The sequence below is a fragment of the Varroa jacobsoni genome, unplaced genomic scaffold, assembly GCF_002532875.2.
Source record: "Varroa jacobsoni isolate VJ856 unplaced genomic scaffold, vjacob_1.0 scaffold_1376, whole genome shotgun sequence".
In the NCBI taxonomy this organism is placed as follows: domain Eukaryota; kingdom Metazoa; phylum Arthropoda; class Arachnida; order Mesostigmata; family Varroidae; genus Varroa; species Varroa jacobsoni.
The window spans coordinates 102,034-122,180 of record NW_019214278.1 but is presented as its reverse complement, the minus strand read 5'-3'; the positions used below and the strand labels follow the sequence as shown (position 1 = coordinate 122,180).

The window sequence follows — 20,147 nt, the reverse complement described above, 5'->3', positions numbered from 1 at the left end:
TAACATCTAGCACTAAAGTCAACAAGTCTTTGCCAAAATGGTTCCGTAATTTCATAAGGATTTTATAAACTATATGTATTATACTTGCCGAGGTTGTGATATCCTGAAATAATTTCTTGGGCACTGAAGCCAGGGAACGTCTTTATTAATGCTACGCCTATGTAGCAAACCCTGAGTTAAGCGCTCGGACCTAGCTAAAGCTCCAAATTGTCGAAGGAAAAAATGTGTTACCGCTCCCAAAGATCTTGTACTTTTTATCTGCAATCCGATTTTCCTTTCGCCACTAACACACTATTACTTACAGATAGATGTAAATAAATAGGCGTACAGCCAATATTATTATACATTTAAGTATCAAGCGCTTTGTTTTCCTTTTGCTATTTTGTGACAGCGGTGAGATTGTACGAGGGTTATGTGCTAATGGGCAGCATGCTCGAGCGCAATGCATCATCTGAGTATTTAAAAGGACGAACTAAGAAACCTGTAATTGTAAGACTCAAGTACGACGTTAGAAAAAATAACTTCAAAATAGAGAAAAAGGCACCTAATTTATTTGAACAAAAAACCTTTTTTCTTACCTTAAATTTATCTTGTGCATGAATTTTGTTTCACTCTTCACCTCTAAAAAGGCCCAGCAAAGTTTTGATGATGATATACAGCAAAAAAATAGGCCTTGCCAAAGTTATCGTTAGGAATGCATGTAATGACTTATTGACCCGTTTTCCTGTTGCTGTTTAAAAAAATGAAGGTACTTAATGAGAAAGTTCTGTGCATTGATAAGGGTTGTCGAGCACTATGAAGAATGGATAAACGTTTTGCTTGGGGCAGAATATGTTTTGCCATAACAAAATTAACCGATCTGGAATTTTGTATTGAGGTGTATGAGAAGCAACCAATTACACGAAAATTGGCGCCTGTGTTTCAAAGGTACCAACACATGGAGTAGTATATGTTTAAAACCACACGTAGACACTGTTCCTTTCGTGGCGGAAGTTGACTGTCTAAAACAGCGATCAACGAGGGCACTGCGATACATGAAACTCGGAAGATTTATTTAAGGTCATCAACAGCCAACTTCAAAAGAGTTTTACAATTTTTGGTAACAGTTTTTTTTTTTATCTATGTTTACTAGAATCATACCGTTAACTTCCTTATTATTTTGCCGATAGTTGAGTTACCCCACAAGCTCGGCCACTGGCTCCATGAGCTAGGTTCCTAATCGTAAAGCTTAGAATAAATCATGCTATCAATAAGCCGACGAGGTTGAAGGATTGGAAAAACAAAATGTAAATTGCATGCTATGTCTACTGGTTGAAGAAGTGGTCCCCGGGATAACCCAATGGCAACATATCTGTCTACTACATTTAAAGGCGGGTTCATCTTAGTAAAGATATACTTATTGCGAAGTGCTCATACGATGTGGCACTTAAACCACACTGCGTTTTAACGTTAGCTAAATGATAATAGTGTTGAAGGAAGTGCTATTTACGTTTTACGGACAACGATGTAAAACTGCGGACCCTAAAACGGGTATTTTTTAGAGTATGATCGAAATTTGCTCCATGTACAGTACGGCTATGCTTATTTTTACCGTTCTAATCTGTATTATATATACATTGAATGCTATTTACATAAACCATGTAATTGATTTATTAAGCTCGAAATCATATTTATCGTGTGAAAGTAACTACATAGACATATTCGTTATACATTTCTCTCAATATGGTATGTTTGTAGCAGTGCATTGAGCAGGCCACCAATCCATGAATAGCGAACCTCAACATAGCTCGTGTCGCATAGATCAGATTTCTGACCATCAGCCTTCTTAGGTCGATACCTTCTACTCTTGGGATGCCTGTTTAAAGAAATCGACACCACCCGTATCTCGAGAACGATTGTACATAAATCCTTGCTAGCCACACTTACGCAATGCTGCGTTAGGCAAGATGCAAGTTACTTCAAAGTGCTTGGAGCAATAATTTCATCCCATCATACGAGGTGGCTTCAAAAAGATTGAAAGTAATTTTGAAGTGTCTTTACCCTGGCGTTCTTAGAATATAGCGTTTTTGTTAGCTACGGGCACCACAGGGAAAATTTTTCTTTTTTTAGCATTTCCCTTACTTTCGGATGTTCGCCCGAGCGCACACACCGCTAATTCACTGATTGAAAATGAAAACATTTTTTAGAAACAACGAACTGAGAATTTCAATGTAAATGCTAACATATAACACTAGCTAATCATGTTCTTGGTTGTTAACGGTCATACAGTCGCAAATAACATTCATAAAACTGAACGCCGATCTCAAAATAGCTTAACGTCGTATCAGATGTAGTAAAAGTATTTTTTGAGGAGAAATTAATTTCATATCATATGTAACCTCTGTGTTGCTTTTTGCTTAAGAAACTGAAAACAAAACGTCCTGCAAATAACAGCTTCCGATAGGTATTACTTCTGTTGTTCGTAGCCCGGGCTTCAAAAGTTCACAAACAAAATAGAATAGTCAAATTTTACAAGTTCTTTTTTTATCTCGGTATATAGCTTGTAGATTAGAGACAAAAAGACCAAAAAACGAGTACAATTAACATAAAATTATTTTTAACTTGTTTGTTTTATTTATAATTCTACGATATATTCACCATGACGACCTAATTGTAAAAATGTACTTCTTCAACCTTATTTGTGACTTGAACATATTACTTCGCCTTGCCGTAGGCCAACAGGAACAGCATGTAATACGAGTAAGCGGTACCGCCCAGTACACCAATCATCGACAGCTTGTGCAGAATCTGAAGTATCAGAATAAAAATGAAAGGAACGTAGTCAACTTCAGTAAATTATTTTATAAGAATTAGAATATATTCCAGTTAAAATAAGCGATTAAATGAAATGATCAGAACGTATGCCATGACTTCCTGATTTCGCAGAGAGGCCTTTTTGATGAAATATATACTTTAGAATAGAATGCAGCCGTTTTTAATTCATTCACCCGTTGCGTCGTATTACCTATATCGTTCTCATAGTAACTTGACGTAGGCTTCAGCTCGGACGGCTCAACAAACACACTCGCGCAGGCGAACGCAAGTAGAAACCTTCGTTGATCCGATTAACCATAAATTTAATATTGACAGATTATAGAAATTTGAACATTAAGATTCCAATTAATCATTGGCACACATATTATTTTCAATTTGGCTTCACAATTAAACAAAATATTGCTCAATTATATATCAGAAATCGATTTTCGTGGTAAAAAGTTTATGGGAAATGCCGACGGGGTGATACATTGTAAATAGGGAATACAGAACAGATTTCCAGTTGTATTTTGTTTATATTTTTGACAAGGCAGAAATCTCATCTCAATAAAAATATTTATTTTCTTTTTATTTTGAAAGATAAAGTCTCTAATTATATTTATTCCTTCAGTAGTAATGGATGCTTCACTAAAAGAAATGATAATTAAGAAATGTAAATAAATTTTTAGTATTTTATTTATTTAATAATAATTTACTAGGTTTGTTGCTTTATATTTTTCTTTCTATGAGACATGTCAGTAACGATAAGATTACCGTTGTGTATTTGAATAGCACTTATTATTTTTGGTTGGTTTAATTTTCCTAGACAGATATTTGCACATTTAATTTCAATAGGAACACCTCTTTTTTAGCGTCATTTGTAGTAGTAAATGAAACAATTAGAAATTTAATGCGTCCGATAATATTAGCAGTACGATTAGCTGCTAATATTATTGCAGGACCTTTATTATTAATACTATTATCAGGGTTAAGAGAAATATTATTAATAATAATATATATTTACTTTTACTTTACTCAAATTCAAATAGGCTAAAACAAGAAAAGAATGACTAAAAATTAGTGGTAGAGGTTCGGTGTTCCTCATGCACAGTTATTATGTAAATATTGAACTAAAGCTAAAATATATATATATATAAATCAGGAACTTACCGCGTCTGGCAAACCCCTCTTTAGATACAGGGGGACGCCGTCCTTGATTGCGAACCTTTTCTGCAGTTTCTTAATATGTTCGATGGTTTCAAGATTTCCGAACTTCCTGCTCGAAATACAAATCAACAAGCTTAGGTGTATTTAACAATGAGCTCGCATAAGAAAGACATGCTATTGTGGAGGACCGATCCGCTTAGCTTCTAGATAACTACAATTGACTAGTATAATTATAAAAATAATATTATGTTTTGGAAGTACTTATACAAAAATTATAACCGCATTGCAGTAGGCCATATGGAATTAATTCAATGAGACCGAAATTGCTGTTCGTCTTGTCTTCGTGTGCCCTCTAAAAGCAAATCAAGTCAGTTCTGGATGGATTACATTAATATGGAGTGTGTCCGAGCAACAAGGTCAATACAATAACGGCACTATGACTGGATATGGATTCTATCGAAAAAAGGAATACCACACAAAGGTGAAAAGGGCACAGTCGCAATTTGACTCTAAATATACAAGCGGATGCCAAATACTTTTTGGTCACTGATGAATGAACATTTTAACGAAAATATCAACCAATATAAATTAGTTGTTGAGTTTTCAATTTTTACAAGTGACATTTATGGAAATTATACAAAGTTATCATTTTACTGCTTAGAGCATTGTGCTAGTAAGGTTTCTACATACGAAGTTCATGATTTTAATAGATGTGGCCTTTTGGTCCGGAATTAATGATTAGCTGAGAACCGCATTCCTCTAAATTGCACATATATATATATATATATATATATATATAGATCTAATATGGCACTTGGTTTATGAAAGCAAGAGTCCGTCAATCTACTTATATAAAGTTTAAAAAACCAAGTTAAATATGTCTAAAATTTAATAATCAATCTATGTTGCAATTAAATTTCTATTAGGCTGAACGAGACAAAATCATATCCAGATAACTCCGTGACCTAGCATACTATAGCAATAATAACGTAATGATACTATCACTTCAGGATCATCGTGATCACCTATCCAGATTTTCACACCTGCATGTACAGCAATAAGATTTTGGAAAAGGCTATTATATCTAGGTTTGTTTCATACCTGGCCTGCTGTGCCTCCAGTTCCAAAACTGGCCTGGTTAGTCTCGTGAGGATGCGAGAAGTAATCATTTTTCTCAATTCTTTTTTACCGTAAGTATTATGTGCGCTTTTCTATGGTCCGGAGTATGCACAACAGAGTCCTTGCAAAGTCCCCAAAACAAAACGTAGATATCGACCTTCCAACGGGGATGACTTAGCGAGCATTGTTTGCCCCGCATATTTTCAAACAACTGAGTCATTTTACACTATGCAGTCATTTTTAATAATCTATGTTTCCAACACTTTAATTGCCACTATCAACGTGCGACATCCGTTTTCTACTTCAATAAATCCTTGATCTGAAGTGGCCACAAGCAATGTTTGTCCAGAACTAGTTTACGGAGATGTCTTACTGCATTACAAATTCAAAACCTCCCGCCAACGGCCGCGTGGTATCGCTGCGCAGCGCATCATCCTGGCGCAGGTTGAATTTTACGCATTGATCGTTGTTGTACGCTCGCTGCTGTGATCTTGTGAGGCCCAAGTAGATTGGGCCGGTTTTTCTTCGATACGGATTTGCTTAATTGTGCTCGACAAGTTGGTGATTTAAGTGACCTGCGAAGCTGGACTGGAATCCTGTACAGTCTCGTGCATCGAACGATCTCTTTCATCGAAGGTGAGTTTCGCACAGTCTAACCAACCTATAGGTGTGTGTTGACTTTATCCCGCAGTCAGAACGTATCGATGTCCCTCATCACGGCTTTGTCGACAGCCGCCAAGAAGCAGCAGCAGCAGCAGTCAGAAGGAACAAACGAAAAGACAGACAATTTCGACGTCGAGCAAATGCTATTTTCGATAGAATGAGTGCTAACGCGGCTGCGTGTATATCTCTAAGCTGCGTTTCATCATCGCGCTTGTCTTCTCGTCGCCTGTGCTCTGACCGCGTTTAACTTACGGCTGTTTCGTGTGTGTATGAGTGTTGGTCGTTTATGTGAGCTGCGCAACGAGCAAACGATTAGCCGATTATCAGCAATGAGCGCAATTGCTATTATCGCTGGTGCCGCCGTCGCCGTCAGTTCTGGTAGCACTCTCGGTAGTACTCTACGTTAGTCTTGCCGTCTCTGAGTTTGCCAATTAGGTTATGTGATCGCGTGCTGCTTAGAGACTGCTTACACTGAAATCGCGGTACAGTTCGGTACAACAACACAACATGTGTGCTCAACTCTGTTTTATACAAAGACAGCGTTCGTGTCAGTTGCTCCATGCGTGTGTACGCGTTTTGCAGGTATCTCAAAAGCGCATAAGCATAGAAGGTCCCACTGGTGAAACACAGACCAACATAACACCGCCACCGATCCTTCTTTGATGTATAAACACGACGCAGCTTTTCGGAACCTTTTCAGAACTTTTTTTCTGTGGCCGCTCATTCGCTGCCATTGCAACCGTGTATCTGCGATGTGTTGCTGATGCGTTGTTAATGCGTAAGTGTGTGCGCGTCTGGTCGACGAATCTTCCCTGAATGGCAATCTTCGTGACATAGTCGGCTATCAATTCGGTACATAGTGCCTATAATGGCTCGTGATCATGGTGGATAATTTTAGTTCTAGATATCACATTGGAATATGGTAAAAATTTAAGAAAAGCTCAAGTTATCCGTGGCTGATGGCGCTGCGGTGTTTTACGATTATAGGCGGTTGAGGTCCTATGCAGAGGCCAGGTAAACTGGGTAGGATCGAGGCAAGCTGGACGTAACAACAGCACCAGCAGCAGAAAGGGCCTGATTAAAGTGAACCCCAAACTACGTTTGATTCGAATCGGTGTGTAGATGTATGATGAAGAACGCCCTCAGGTGTAGCCGACCGTGTTCGGGCTCGCTTTCTTGCTATTTGAATTTATCTCGCTTCTTCTTTGTTTCTCTCATTTTCACTCTCTTAACGCAATATCTATCTGACACAATAAGTTGCGTGATTATTAATATTGAATAGTCCTCGTGCGCTATACTTGCACGGCTATCGCTACATATTTATGATGGCCCACGTGTCTCGTGCGTACCCCTTCAGTAAGGTGTAATGCAATTCATTAGCTAGAGAAGATTAACAGGCGTGTCTTGTACGGGGAGCATTCTAATCGCGCTTGCGGAGAAACCTCCCGGAAAAATGATTGTATGACACTACAGGCAAGCGTTATAAAAAGGGATTAGACGAGGTGAGACTATTTCTTTCTCTGCTTCGCGAAGTGCAGACAATAATGCAATTGTCAAGGAAAAATGAATTAAAAAGGCAACATCATTGAGCAGGGTCCTGTTGTCATTAATTGCCACAAAATTTTTACCAAGCAAGAAGGATCTATGCGGCACGTGAGCGCCGGCCCCTGGGGAGCGCAACATGCGGTGTCGTTCGCGTTCTATGCCGATCGAATGTGTTACGTGTACGTATGCAAGAGGCGGAGATACAAATTCTTGTCTACCGAAAATAATTCTGCCTTTGCGGTTTTAGGAACTCTAATCATCGTATAACAATATCGTAGCAAGGCACAATGAAAGGGGTCTTAGAGGACGAGGGTGCCGTGCGCAGTTGGAAGTTGTGACGCTATTACCCGCCCACGTCAGGACCAAACCAAACTCCTTTACCAGCAGGACAAAAGACCGCCGAATAAAAAATAACACGGAGCGGACACGTGAAGAACACGGAAAGATGTATAGCAGCAGCCAACGGTTAGAAGACAAAAGAAGCTACCCATGCTACTTCTTTGCGCTAGTGGTGTAGTCGGCTATAGTTACGGCCTGTTTATAGCCGCTGCCGTTGCTTTTGTCGCTGGCCTAGTCAGCCACAGCCAGTTGCTGCAGCAGAGGCAGACATAGTACACTACTCGAGGGCGAGGTTTTCGCCAGCGCCTGAAAGACAGTAGAGCAGCCGTGTGTTGAGTGTCAGGGCGGACAGAGCCTATTGAGTGTTCTGTTGTGATACCCCTGTCGAGCTCTTTGCTGTGTTGCTGTTGTTGAACGCCACTGCTCGTACGACTACTACTGTTAACGCTTTCGTATTCAGGTTTCCCGGCTGTCTCTTTTTCCTTTTTCACGTATTGACTCACGGGTAGTTTCTGCGGCGGTGTCGGTACAACAATCGTATGTTTGGCTGGCATGTGTGATTCTTTGTTCTCTTTAAGTTTGCTGCTCAGAAGGAAAGAAAAAGGATCTGCTATTTTCAAAGGCCGTTATAGAAACGGAAATATGTTTCTCATAAATATGTTCGACCGAGTACGGTGATACCGGCAGACGTTGTATATGTATATCAACAATCATAATCTTTGATTACGATGAAACAAATGCTATAGGTGTTGCCGCTAGCCTTAGTAACAAAGTGACAATAACACTTGCATGATCGTAAATATCATCTTCTTTTGAGCCCGTCGCACAAACCGTTCTCTGTCGTTGATTTATCCAAGTGTAAGCCACCTTCTCAGAAAACTTCTCTGGCTGTGTGTTAATCGTGCGATCCTTTTTTGCCTGCCAACGCGCGTTGCGTAGAATTCTATTACCAGCGATGCCCAACGCAGTGGAGGAAGGCGACGGGCCGCTTCATAGTATAACAAATGGTAGTATAGTAGAGGCGAAGAGAATAAAAAGCAAACGCTGATTCGAAGCGAGGGTTTCGCGAAGTTAACAGCGAAGAGTTGCTACCTGCCCGTTTGCACAGCGCTATAGTTAACTGAGCGAATTTTGAGGGTCACAAGGGTAATATTTCTAGGTGAAAGGAGTCGTTGCAGTGGGAAGGCAATATTTATAGATTCAGAGGACATTTTTATCGTTAGTTTCTCTTTTGCAACCACCTACTAAAAGGAAAAGATTTATGCCTTCATGAAGGGTTGGGATCGGATAATGCCTGCTGTCACAGCAATATCTCACTTAGGTTACTTTATCTTACACATGATTTAATGGAAGTAAAGAAACAGACTTAAGTGAATCCACCGCTGGGTACGTTCGACATCAGTTAAAATGTAATTTTTTATTGTATACTCAAAAAAGATTCAATATAGCAGCAACTGTCAATGATATAGAGGCTTGCACCACCAGAAAGGCAAGTTGTAAGTAAATAATTGCCGGCAGAAAACTGCCTTTGAAGTCAATATAGGCGAGTCAGGGAACTTTTTTCAAATCTATTTCATATGGACACTTAAGCATGCTGTAACAAAAAATTACCTATCTGTGTTATACGAACTATACTAAGCGTATAAAACCTATTGTTTTTATAAAAAGAAGTTTGTTGTTTAATTATCGTTGTTGCCTGTTTGTCTACATGATCCACTCCTAACTTGATTGCTAATTGTATTATCAATAAAATGGCGATAATTTTATTTTCGTTTTTAAGCTCACGAGATTCGGGACTTAAGAACTTCCAATTAAAGCAATCGATTTAGATCTAATAATCCTTGCTCATCGAGCGTAAAAACACGACGTGGTATCTATAATTATTAAAATGCTTAGTGATAGCGTCAGAAAAAAAGGTCACAAAATTGTTTCCCCAATTTAGTTTCGTTTCTAGCCGCTGTCGAGATTCGCGTGTGGACTAGTTAATGTGGGTGGGACTCGGCAGTTGGCCAGTGTCGACAAATGCCCTCTCCTATACACTGATTCACTAGTACTCATCCTTGGTTTAACAACCACTTATCACTTTCTAATGAGCACTGTCTTCGAATGGCTTACTAAAAACGATTTTTCCGCCGCGGTTTTTTAATACGGCTCGACAGATAGAGCTGAGCTGAAGCTGTTTAAAGACAGTCGTGCTGACATATGCGAACCAATAAAAACTTCACCCGATAAAAGTGTAGAAGAGCTAATAAGCGATAATATATCGTACAACACGGGATGCGCATTGGATTAGTTTAGCATATTTCAACCAGTTGTAAAAAATGATACGTCGTTCAACTCGGCGACAGTATTTGCTAACCAATCTGATTTTAAAACTCTTCAACATAAAGGCAAGTTCTGCCAAAAAAAAAGTTTCTTTATCACTAAGCTCACCCACACAAAATCTCATTTGTCGGAGCCGTTTTCTGAAGCCTTTTACATTGTATACACGGATATACTACTTAAATACTATAGCGAAGACAAAACAATGTAATGTGTACGTATTATGCAGTGGAATATGTTTAGTACTACAAGCGTAGCCGTAGTTGTAGTAACATTCATGGCCGAACTGACTTCTGTCCAATACATGTATGTACAAGGGGTGCAGTCTGCAGACTGCTGGAACCGCGGATGATCATTGCCAGCAAAAATTTGATTTTGATATCAAACGAAACAACCAAAAGGAAGAAGAGACACGAAACGAGGCGAAGATGAAAACTACGGACAAAACTTTTCTTCGCCGCCTGCCTGGATGCTGCTAAGCTGGCGGTGCCTTTGGCATGCCATGGACGACGCGACCGCTACTCGTGACGCAATGTAGCCAATTGACTAGTAGTGGTCGAGTATGTCTTTCTGACCATTGCCAGTCACGTCTCTTCGTGGTTTCGTGGTCGTACACAGCTTAATGCTCGCTTTTCGTAAACGAATGGCGCTGCCAGTGCGACAGCTACTCGTAGCTGCAGCACCAGCTCGGATGTAATCAGGCAGGCCGATGAGCCTGTCTGTTTATCTGCCTTCTTGCCTGTCCGGCTTGATATGCGCTTATTTGCCTCTTCGCCGCCTAGCTGCGTTTCTCTGATAGTTGTTGCTTTTTACGCCAACAGGCCGTAGTGATAGCAGGCGGCGGCGGAGACGCACGCTTTATCCGCAGTAGTCCAATCATCTCATTTCGTTTAACTCACACGCTACTGTTGTTACGTGATGATGCTACTGGCTTGGTTTAGTTTGATTGTTGACCTGTTTGCGAGTCGATGACGCGACGCCTGCGATGACTGCCGGTGACCCTACACAGCAAAGTCAATACGACGCACGAAAGCGACAGCGATGTCAAAGAGTACAATAAAAGCAAACAATATGCGGGAGAACAGCTACGAATCGACCCTGTACAAACAGACGAGTCAGTTACGGCCGCGACTGTGCCGGTCGCTCCTGCTAGTGCTCATGATGGAGGGAAAAACACGACAGTCTGAGGGGCTCATCGTCGTTAAGCTGTTGCCGTCTAGCGAGGCAGTGAGAATTGACTCGAGCGAGTGAATACCGTCAACATACACTTATTAAGGCGCAAAATCTTCAATCGGTTGATTTAGGTCGCTCAGTTTGATAGCGACAATGGATCTCCCTTGCAGAAGAATTGTATTATAAATATGTGTTACATATGCACAACCTGCATCTAAGCAACGAAAGTTTGTCTACATTTACATACATATGCGCGAGTACTCCGTTATGCGGAGATAACTCTGGATGTTTTATATTTCTCATGATCTGATGTAATCTCCACTGCCTTTGGTGATTTGCACTAGGCAATCATCTTTCACAGTGGTATAAGTTTGCTCTTTGTTTAGTGGTGTGTAATGTTCCTCTATTTTCTCAAAGTCAATAATATTTTTCGTAAAGCTATTTTTCAGAGTTGCCAAAGCATAGTATGAGGATCGGATGCTGTCTAGGGGAAATAATAGGTATGCGTATTTTTTTGCTGGAGACGCATCAGTAAAGATGCGTAAATTCATCATACATAGTGAAGGTTGTATACACATACTTAAAAACTTACTATCTGTAATGATATTTATTATTTTTCCGGTGTCGCTGCAGCCGTTATAAAACTACTTATGTGTCAAGGTAATAAACATAGACTCGAAATTTATTGTAAATTACGTTTCTCTTAGGGGGCCTGCTCTTGTATCGTGGGTTATACTTTGCATGCTGCTGGAAGTGTTATGTTAGCGAGTTTCTAGTGTAGGCTAACGGTTGTACTTCACTTGGAATTAAGTAGCACTAATCTTCTAGCACAAGGAAACTAGCCAAAATAATTGCGTCATTGTAATTAAGCGTCATATGAGCGCGATTTAAAAGCTTTCTTTGTTGAATCAGCTGGCTAAACAAATTATGCTAATATATAATTACTAACAATCTAGTAGTAGTTTACGATACTGAAAACGGCCAGAGTACATGTCTATTTGAGTTTACCGTCTTGAGTAATATAATTTTTCTTCCAAAAGAAGTTGTTGACATCGTTGTCCGAGTGAAAATGATGTTGAATTATTTGGTATCGGTATTCAAGATGCAAACGAGTGTTAAATAACCCGCTTTTTGTTGTTCAGTGCTTGATAACGATTGGACGCTCAACGAACTATCCTCCATAACTTTGGAGTCGATAAATTCAGAGGAGACTGTTTGCTGAATGCGTCACCAATTTTCTCAAGGATAGAGCATTATCGTCGAGCGACCGAGCATTACTAGTTAAAAACACTGCATCATCTGGAATGTTTGTTGCGCAATGGTGTACAGGCACTATGTACATATTGCGATAAACAAAATTTTAAGGTTGGAAAAATGAAGCTGCCCACAGGGAGACTAAGGCTCACTACTGTCTTCAATGAAGGACAGCATGATTGTCCATTAAAGTGGATGTACGAATGAGCTTAGTATTTATAGAGTTTTAAATTTTCTATAGTCTCTTTACTTCTACAAGGGATTTATTACTACGGCATGTCCAATTAAGGCAATTGGGTCCTCTTTGTGAGTGTTCAACCAAGTATCAAGAAAATAGTAGCAAATAATTAAATTCATTTAATAGATATGGCGGAGGTATAGGTTCTGTTGCCAACAATGTCACGATGAAGGTATTCGTCTGAGCTTTAAGTCGATAGTGTGACCACATGCTATTTGTCAAAAACAATCTGACGATCCACTTTTTTAACATAAATTAGGTTTTTCTGATCCGAAACCTTTATGCGGCACTAGAACCGACGGGCTTAACAGATGCCTGCTATGACACTGTAGCGGCAGCGATTGTTTGCTAGCAAGCAATAGTTGCTTTCGTGTCACTCAAAGAGCACGTTTCTCAAATATTTATAAAATTTCAACAGCAGGCTGGAAAGCCTCCGGCCAGCAGCGTTGCCCAGAACAAATTGGCAAATCAATTTATTGGAAACGAGTTCAGCCCTCCGATATTTTTAGAGCTATTAAGCGTAGCAAATCTACAGTGCGATCTTGCTTTACAGATCTATGTTTATGAGAACTGAAAGCGACAAAGTATTGGGAATTGAGAGTAGGCTCCATATTAACACCATAAACATTCTCGGAAAATAGACTCGTCGTTAGAGAAATATGTGTCTACATTTGCACTTATTTTTCATCATGAAGCGGCTATAAGATAAATACAAAAAGTCAAATTCTTTTTACTCTTACGGTTGTGTCAAGTCAGAATTCGCTAGGATATGGTAGTTATTCAAAATCATTCATGAGACGCGAAACAAACGCTTCGGTTAGAGAAAACTGCATCGTTATGGCTCTTCGTGAACAACACTACTGATGTTCTAGGTAAGGGTCCAGTTGTTACTGTCGATGTTCGATTTGAGCTCGAGCTCAACGAGCGGTTCTAGTGGACATATTCAGTTATCAATTTCGAACACCGCATCACTTCTGTCATTAGCGAACGCTCTTATGCCGGTCTGGTGCGCCATGCCTGTAATTCCCGGAAGCTCATTGAGATCGGTGAACGAGTAAGCCGATAAGACAACAAAATTGGTTTTTCGTTCTGTCGCAGAATAAGAGCATACATGCTCTCAGGATAATAAGAAAAAGGATGATATATTAACATATATATATTGACGAATAAAATGTGAGTTTGCCAGAAATAATTCCACAGTTCAGAACGAACGAGGATGCTTTTCAACTCTTTCTCTAAATATTTTCCATCTTGTTCTGTGCAACTTTCCTCTAGTTTATACAGTCCGGCTGGCGACCTAGGCTAGTACGCTATCTATTGTGGTATTAATTGTTAATGAATGTAATGCTCTTGTTGGACTTTCGTACGAGTTAGCTTGGTGCTCGTAGGTTATGCAGTACTAGACCATATCTTAGCGATGTCTGCTATGCGGCTGACTATTCGACACGGCGGTACAGAAACAAAGGGGAAGAGAAGACAAATAACGAGGACGCTAAGAAGGCATAGCCCAAGAATAGGCCAAAACAACGCCAAATATTAAGCTTTTCTACAATAAGATAAACAGGCAGGTGCGTTCCTACTGCGATATCTACCGGTGACGTACGATATAGACATTACTACGATGGCAAATGATAGCAGCAACATCGGCAGCTATAATACCATTTACAATTAGAGATGTTTGTATGTCGTCTGTTATGCAGGGTAATGGTCTGTTTTCTATCGAAATCTTCCCCATTCTATCTGATGAGAGATTCTCTGGAAGAAACAGGTCCGCGGAGGATCAACTAAAAGGGGCTTCCTTTTTTGGTCTGTGCGTGAAGTGCGTATGTTTTGTTTTACTATCTGATGCAGCAGACAACGTTGTTGCAGCAGGTAGTTGTTGTTGCTCGGATACTTCCTAGCACCAATTTTTCAAGCTCACAAGGACATTCGGTAACGGCCAAGCGGCATTAGCGTATATATTAGAAAAGTCTAAGCCCAGGCTGTGTCCGGTAGCGGCATCATATAGTTAGGTAGAGACAACGAAACCGCTTTTGGCATTCTCTTCTAATGGATATTTCTACAACCGGTGGTCATGCAAGTGAAGTATTATTTCGGTTTTTCTTTTCTTTGCCACTATACATAGGTTCTGCTTTTAGGTTTTTTGCTCCTAGGCGTGCATGCCCTTTTTTGTATGCCTCCGTGTCGTCGAAGGAGGAACCGAGCCTTGCAGTAACTTCGTTGCAGCATCCCAATATGCTATCCCCGCTCTAACTCTGTTGTTTTGTTATTCTTTTATACAAGACAGGCTTCTTTTCACTCTTATTTCATGGAGCTTTATCGTCTTAGATGAAAGATGACAATGTAAGGACGCTCGTGGCGCACTGACAGTTTATAGAAGAGTCTAGGCCATAGAAAGCATCAGGAGAAATAACATAGGGGAGAAAATCCGGCTACTCTGTATTAGAGCTTTGAGGCGGCCGATTTGGAATAAGCTTGAATGCGTTTATAAGTGCTTTTGTTCATTGAGTAGGAAAAGAAGCGCTTCAAACGCTCAAAATAATTCACTTTCAAAAGTGTACTCTTACCTAACTCACCCACAAACAGCGCCGAAATGGACGGAAATGATAGCGCTGACAAGTGACGGACGAATAGAACCGCATATTATATATGGATTGCATGACCGAAACTATATGCACTATTTTCTAAACTAAAACTGCTTACCATAGTTCATAGAAATTCACCGTCTCTATGTGACGATAGAGACGGTGAATTTCTGTCGGCAGTTCTCTTTTAGGCACGTACTTTCTTAAGTCCTGCTAAAACTTAGTTAAACTTCATTGCGTTTTGCCGCTTTAAGTGATTTAATACTAGTACTAAAATATTCACTTATTTGCACCTTTGTTATCGTTGTTTCTACAGTAACTGAATGGCATCTGCTAACAAGTTACAGTTAGTCAGGTTCAGTTGGACTTAAATGACTGACGATGTGAACATCAAGAAAATCGTTACTTTTGTCAAGAAGCGCTACTACACCTTTGAATCCCCTCGATTCTGCTGTTAGCAAACAGACTGGTTTAACTCAGTATGTACGTCAAACGATATGAGGAATTTTCATTCTTTCGTTGTTCACGGCCTTCGCCATGATGGTTGTGCCCTTATATACTGGGCTTATGGAAAAATTACCAAACGCGGACATTTTGCCATTGGGTTGCTTCGAAAACCGGAACGCGCGGAATAAAAAGGTACATGACAGAAGACGAAAGCCGTACAACAGGTGGGACTGTTTTCAAGAAACGGCAGCAGTTTAACTTAATCGTGTTAAAGTTCTCTTTGAAAACGTCTTGAAATGCAACAGCAACTGAAAGAGCCATGTGGGCAACAAACTCTTTTGCCGTATCGCCGCGACAGACTTGCTCTAAACAATCAAATTCGGCGAATGCCTTTTCGTCCTCCCGTTCGAGAACTGTTTGCGGACGCCCTTGTTTTCGCCAGGGGTGTGCAGTTTAGCTCTCAGTCTAGATGAATTGCTTATCGCCGAATCAAAACCATCTAAGCGTTGCGCTTCCTTTTTTTTCTTACATGAAAGGATGATGCCACTTGCTGAAGTTTTCTTTTTGTGGGTTGTAAATTGTTAAGGCTGTTGGTGAGTTACGGGTAGGCTAAGGGCAGAAGGGGAAAGACAAGAATGAAAGGGAAAAAATCGGCCAAAGCGGGTCTTAAACGCCGGATCGCTTTTAAATCTAGTGGGAAGTTTCTTTTCCTCTAAATTTGAAAAGCTGCCACAGAGAGGTTCGTTGACGCCTAGACAGAAGAAAATGCCTGCGGGCAGACTTTTCAAGTTTTCTTCTAGGTCTTTAAAGTAAATAAGGTTCTGATTGACAGCACGGCGTAAGGGTTATTTTGCATGTTGCTGCATAAGCCTTTTGAGATATTCTATCTTCTTTTAATGCGCATTTTGAAAGTAAAACTAAGCATCTAACCAATAAGCAGTGGTTGGAGCCTTGGTTCGGTAACTAACCGAGTTACGTTTCGTTCTTCGCGTTTGGTTTTATCTTACTGCCAGCTTCAGTCAGCACTTACTTCGTATAACCAGCATTCCTTACCATTCCTACCCAACGCTGCTGCTTAATCTCTGCCTCTATTTTTCATTACGACGCGCTGCTTAGCACTGATGCCTGGATAAAAAAAATGTAGAGGACACTTAGCTCTTATGTCATGTGCCTGATGCTCCACGGCAAGGAGAGTCACTCGATCGATACTTTCTGCGTCCCAGCCTCAGATGCGTGACACCTCACAGTCGGTTCTAGCCTTTCCTGATGATTATCTACAGTACGCGCTCTGAGGCTCACAATGAAATAATTTTGTAGACAATTTTCCATTTTACTTTTTCTGCGTACGTAGGTCGAACTAGTACATAAGCATATATAGGAGCAAGAGTGGATGCAGATTAACACCGCCCGTCATTCGATGGTCCATAAAGTTTCAGTTCATTGGGAACAGGAAAAGTTGCAAGATCCCTCGGATTGCTGCCTGCTAGGCTGGTGAAATATAGAGGCCTCACTTATTTAAATACATGTATGATATATATATATATATATATGTATATATATATGTACTCTTCGTACAGCCCGTTTAAACAACGGGCCTTTGGTTTTCTCGCGGCCTGTTTCTGCAGCCTGTTCATGGCAACCACTATTTTACATTTCAACCTGCCAAAATCTTTTATCGCTGAATTAACTCGAAGACTGAAGAAGACGGTTTTAATGTGGAAACAGAGAAACTACACACAAGTTTTTTTCATTTTCATTGGAAATAATAACTCGATTTCGTCTCTGATTCTTTTTCTGTCGCACTGTTTCTTGGTTCTCTTTGAAAGAATTATCGAGTTAACAAACGTAAGCTAACAGCAGTAACAGTTAGAGCTCTTGGCATCTATGGAAATGTATGGTCGCTTATGTACAGAGTGTAGTTATAAAGATGATGACCCAGGAAGGGTCGCGCTTTTGTCATTGGTGCAAGGGACAATTTATGGTTAGGGCCAATCACCAATAATAAGTTTCTTTTACTGTGCGCCTTGAAAATGTGCTTGTCGCTCTATGCACGAAGTACTCTGCATAGAATGCTTGATGGTTGCTGCTGCTGATTGTGATCACAATGGCGATAAAAAATGATAATCGTTGGCCCGAAACTTGATGACATCAAATCTGTGAGGAAATCTGACCGTGGGAGGCGATGGTTGTAGGACGGTTAGAAAAGAGTTGAGACAGCAGAACTCGTCAGGTATGAACCTACGTTGGCGACCCGGTATTCATATTTGATACTGAGCTTCTGCCCCGGTTTCTTCTTTTCCTATAATATATCTGTCGAACATAATAAAGCAGGGTATGCGATACGATGGCCAATGATTTGAAAACGAAACCAACCGTTTGCACGTATAAGTGTTGTGTTATTCACTAACATTTATCAGAGACACTATTTCTTCTCAAACCTCTTCTGTCTTCCACCCAGACTGCTTAATTTAAATTTGAATTAATTCAAATAGCAGCCAATTAAATCTTGCTGTTATTTGACAAGTTCACTCAAAGTATTCGCTAGAAATGTGATGCTGGTATGACTATAGATGAGTGAATATAACAAAAATGGTCACACCGTCATAGGAAGTTAATATTTAATATCTATGAACCTTTCAAATTTTTGGTGTATCAGTATTCTAATCCGCCCCCTATCTTAAAAGAACTACATGTCACCATGCAGAGTAGGTTCCATTGGCATGCGCAAGCCAATTTTTGCCAATCTATCAAACAGATTACTTTTTCTTTGATCAGTTTCCGAGATCTAGTAGCTGTGGCGCGCTCGTGATACTACCATGTTCATCCTCTTCGCCCTGCCTAAGCAGTTTTCGTCGTCAATGTGCAAACGGTAAACGAAATGAGTCCGGGCTAGTGGAATAGAGCGACGCCGAAACATGAGCTGAAGGAGAAATATGACTATCCATGAATACCATTGCGATTTTGCCAAAATTGCCTCGGTCTTGGGCGGGGCGCCGCAAAGCGAAGGCGGCGAACTTTGAGTCGATTTCGCCCCGTTTCACCTTCCTCGGAAGATTCGATTTTGCCTCGACATTGGTCAAGTCCAGTTAGATTGGGTTGGAGTTGGACAAAAACGAGACTTCTCTCGTATCTATTATTGCGGAGGCTCCTATACCACAGCTTATCGTTAAAGGACAGCTATTGGTTGGAGACTACGTCTAGTAAAACCGCAGAAACCCAAGGACTGCCGACGCGGTCTAAGAGCAGCCGGCGACCGTGATCCAAGGACAATTATGAGTGTATCGGTCATTCTGGCGATGCTGCGTTTGTTCGGTTGCTAATACGCTAGACTAGACACAATGGCTGCCTATGGTGGATGGACGACAACAACGTGATTATTGACCTTTGCCTCTTTTCATCATTTTTCTACCTTAGCGCCATCTTTGGTGACATTTGGGAAGTTCAGAGTCAGCAGAATTGTTGGGAAGCAATAGAGTCTCTGTTTTTATATTTAATAAATTGACGGAGAGAAGTTATAGCTAAATGAGATGGACCAGTTTTTTAGTGGTTGGATCAAGTGGTGTTAAAATAAGATAAGAAAAAACCTAGCATTTTAATATATGCAATATCTGTTACGAAGTAATCAGACATTCAGATCTGCTGCGGAAATGCATCGTACCCTTTATATTGGTATAGAAGTCTATACAGACGCATCTTTACATATACTGGAGAATGCGTTCAGATTAGAAAAACTAACTCCTAAGGAGCTCACAGACACGCGTTATATTTCTTCGCTTGCCGTCAGTACATAGCCACGGCAAAGCTCGCGTTATATGACCTCGTTGCATTGATATTGTCACAAAAACCCACTACCCGCTGAAAACGACACAAAAAGCAGTTCTGTATGTTCAAGTTATCCCTTCTGATGCACCGGCCACTGCCGTAAGCTTTACCTTTGTTACGATTGCTTGTGAATATAGCAGAAAATAAGTAAAAGGAAGTCTGATAGAAATACAGGGTTAACTGGATGACAAGGATTTTGTGCAGCATGAGCTGCAGCAACTGTTCCATACTAAACATACACATACAAATTATGAATATAATAAATATTGTGCTAAATGTGCGCAGCTCATTTTCTCAAGCAATTCAAATATCGATAGAACCGTATGTCCCGATATATATGATGATGTGCAAATACGTGCTTCAATATTGTGTTTCTATAAGTTCTTTGATATACAGCTGTAAGTTGAGCGCTCACTCAAATCCCTCGGTAAATACCAGCGACATCATCATTTTCGAAATAGGAGAACCCGCGTCTACCTGACTCATGTAAAAATTGAAATTGTTTATGTCATACGAGCCTACACACATCGTACATAATATGCATATGATGTATATATGTTTACGTGCGGCTCTCTTGTGTAGATCTTTCGTTTTCGCTTCGGACCATACAAGTAGCTAACTTTAGGTTGTACATCGATCGCTTCTAATGATAGAAGAGCGTTCCTAATGTTATACTATGT

General features: G+C 40.2%; 2 protein-coding genes across 5 annotated transcripts in view; one reads left to right on the top strand and one right to left on the bottom strand.

Annotated features, from left to right (window-relative positions):
- Positions 1 to 2,585: 2,585 nt before the first annotated feature.
- LOC111269292 (cytochrome c oxidase subunit 7A2-like, mitochondrial) lies at positions 2,586 to 5,255 on the bottom strand. Its single transcript, XM_022848755.2, has 3 exons — positions 5,062 to 5,255; positions 3,964 to 4,069; positions 2,586 to 2,787 (listed from the first exon to the last, which is right to left on the bottom strand). The coding sequence occupies exons 1-3, from the start codon at positions 5,127 to 5,129 to the stop codon at positions 2,695 to 2,697; spliced, it is 267 nt and encodes an 88-aa protein (XP_022704490.1). The 5' UTR covers positions 5,130 to 5,255; the 3' UTR covers positions 2,586 to 2,694.
- Positions 5,256 to 5,402: 147 nt separating this feature from the next.
- LOC111269291 (uncharacterized) overlaps positions 5,403 to 20,147 on the top strand; it is a 113,625-nt gene continuing 98,880 nt past the window's right edge. For 3 of the 4 annotated variants that reach the window (XM_086972049.1, XM_022848754.2, XM_086972045.1), the window contains exon 1: positions 5,403 to 5,715. The gene's annotated coding sequence lies outside the window, so the exon portion shown is untranslated. The other variant, XM_086972047.1, reaches the window with a different exon arrangement.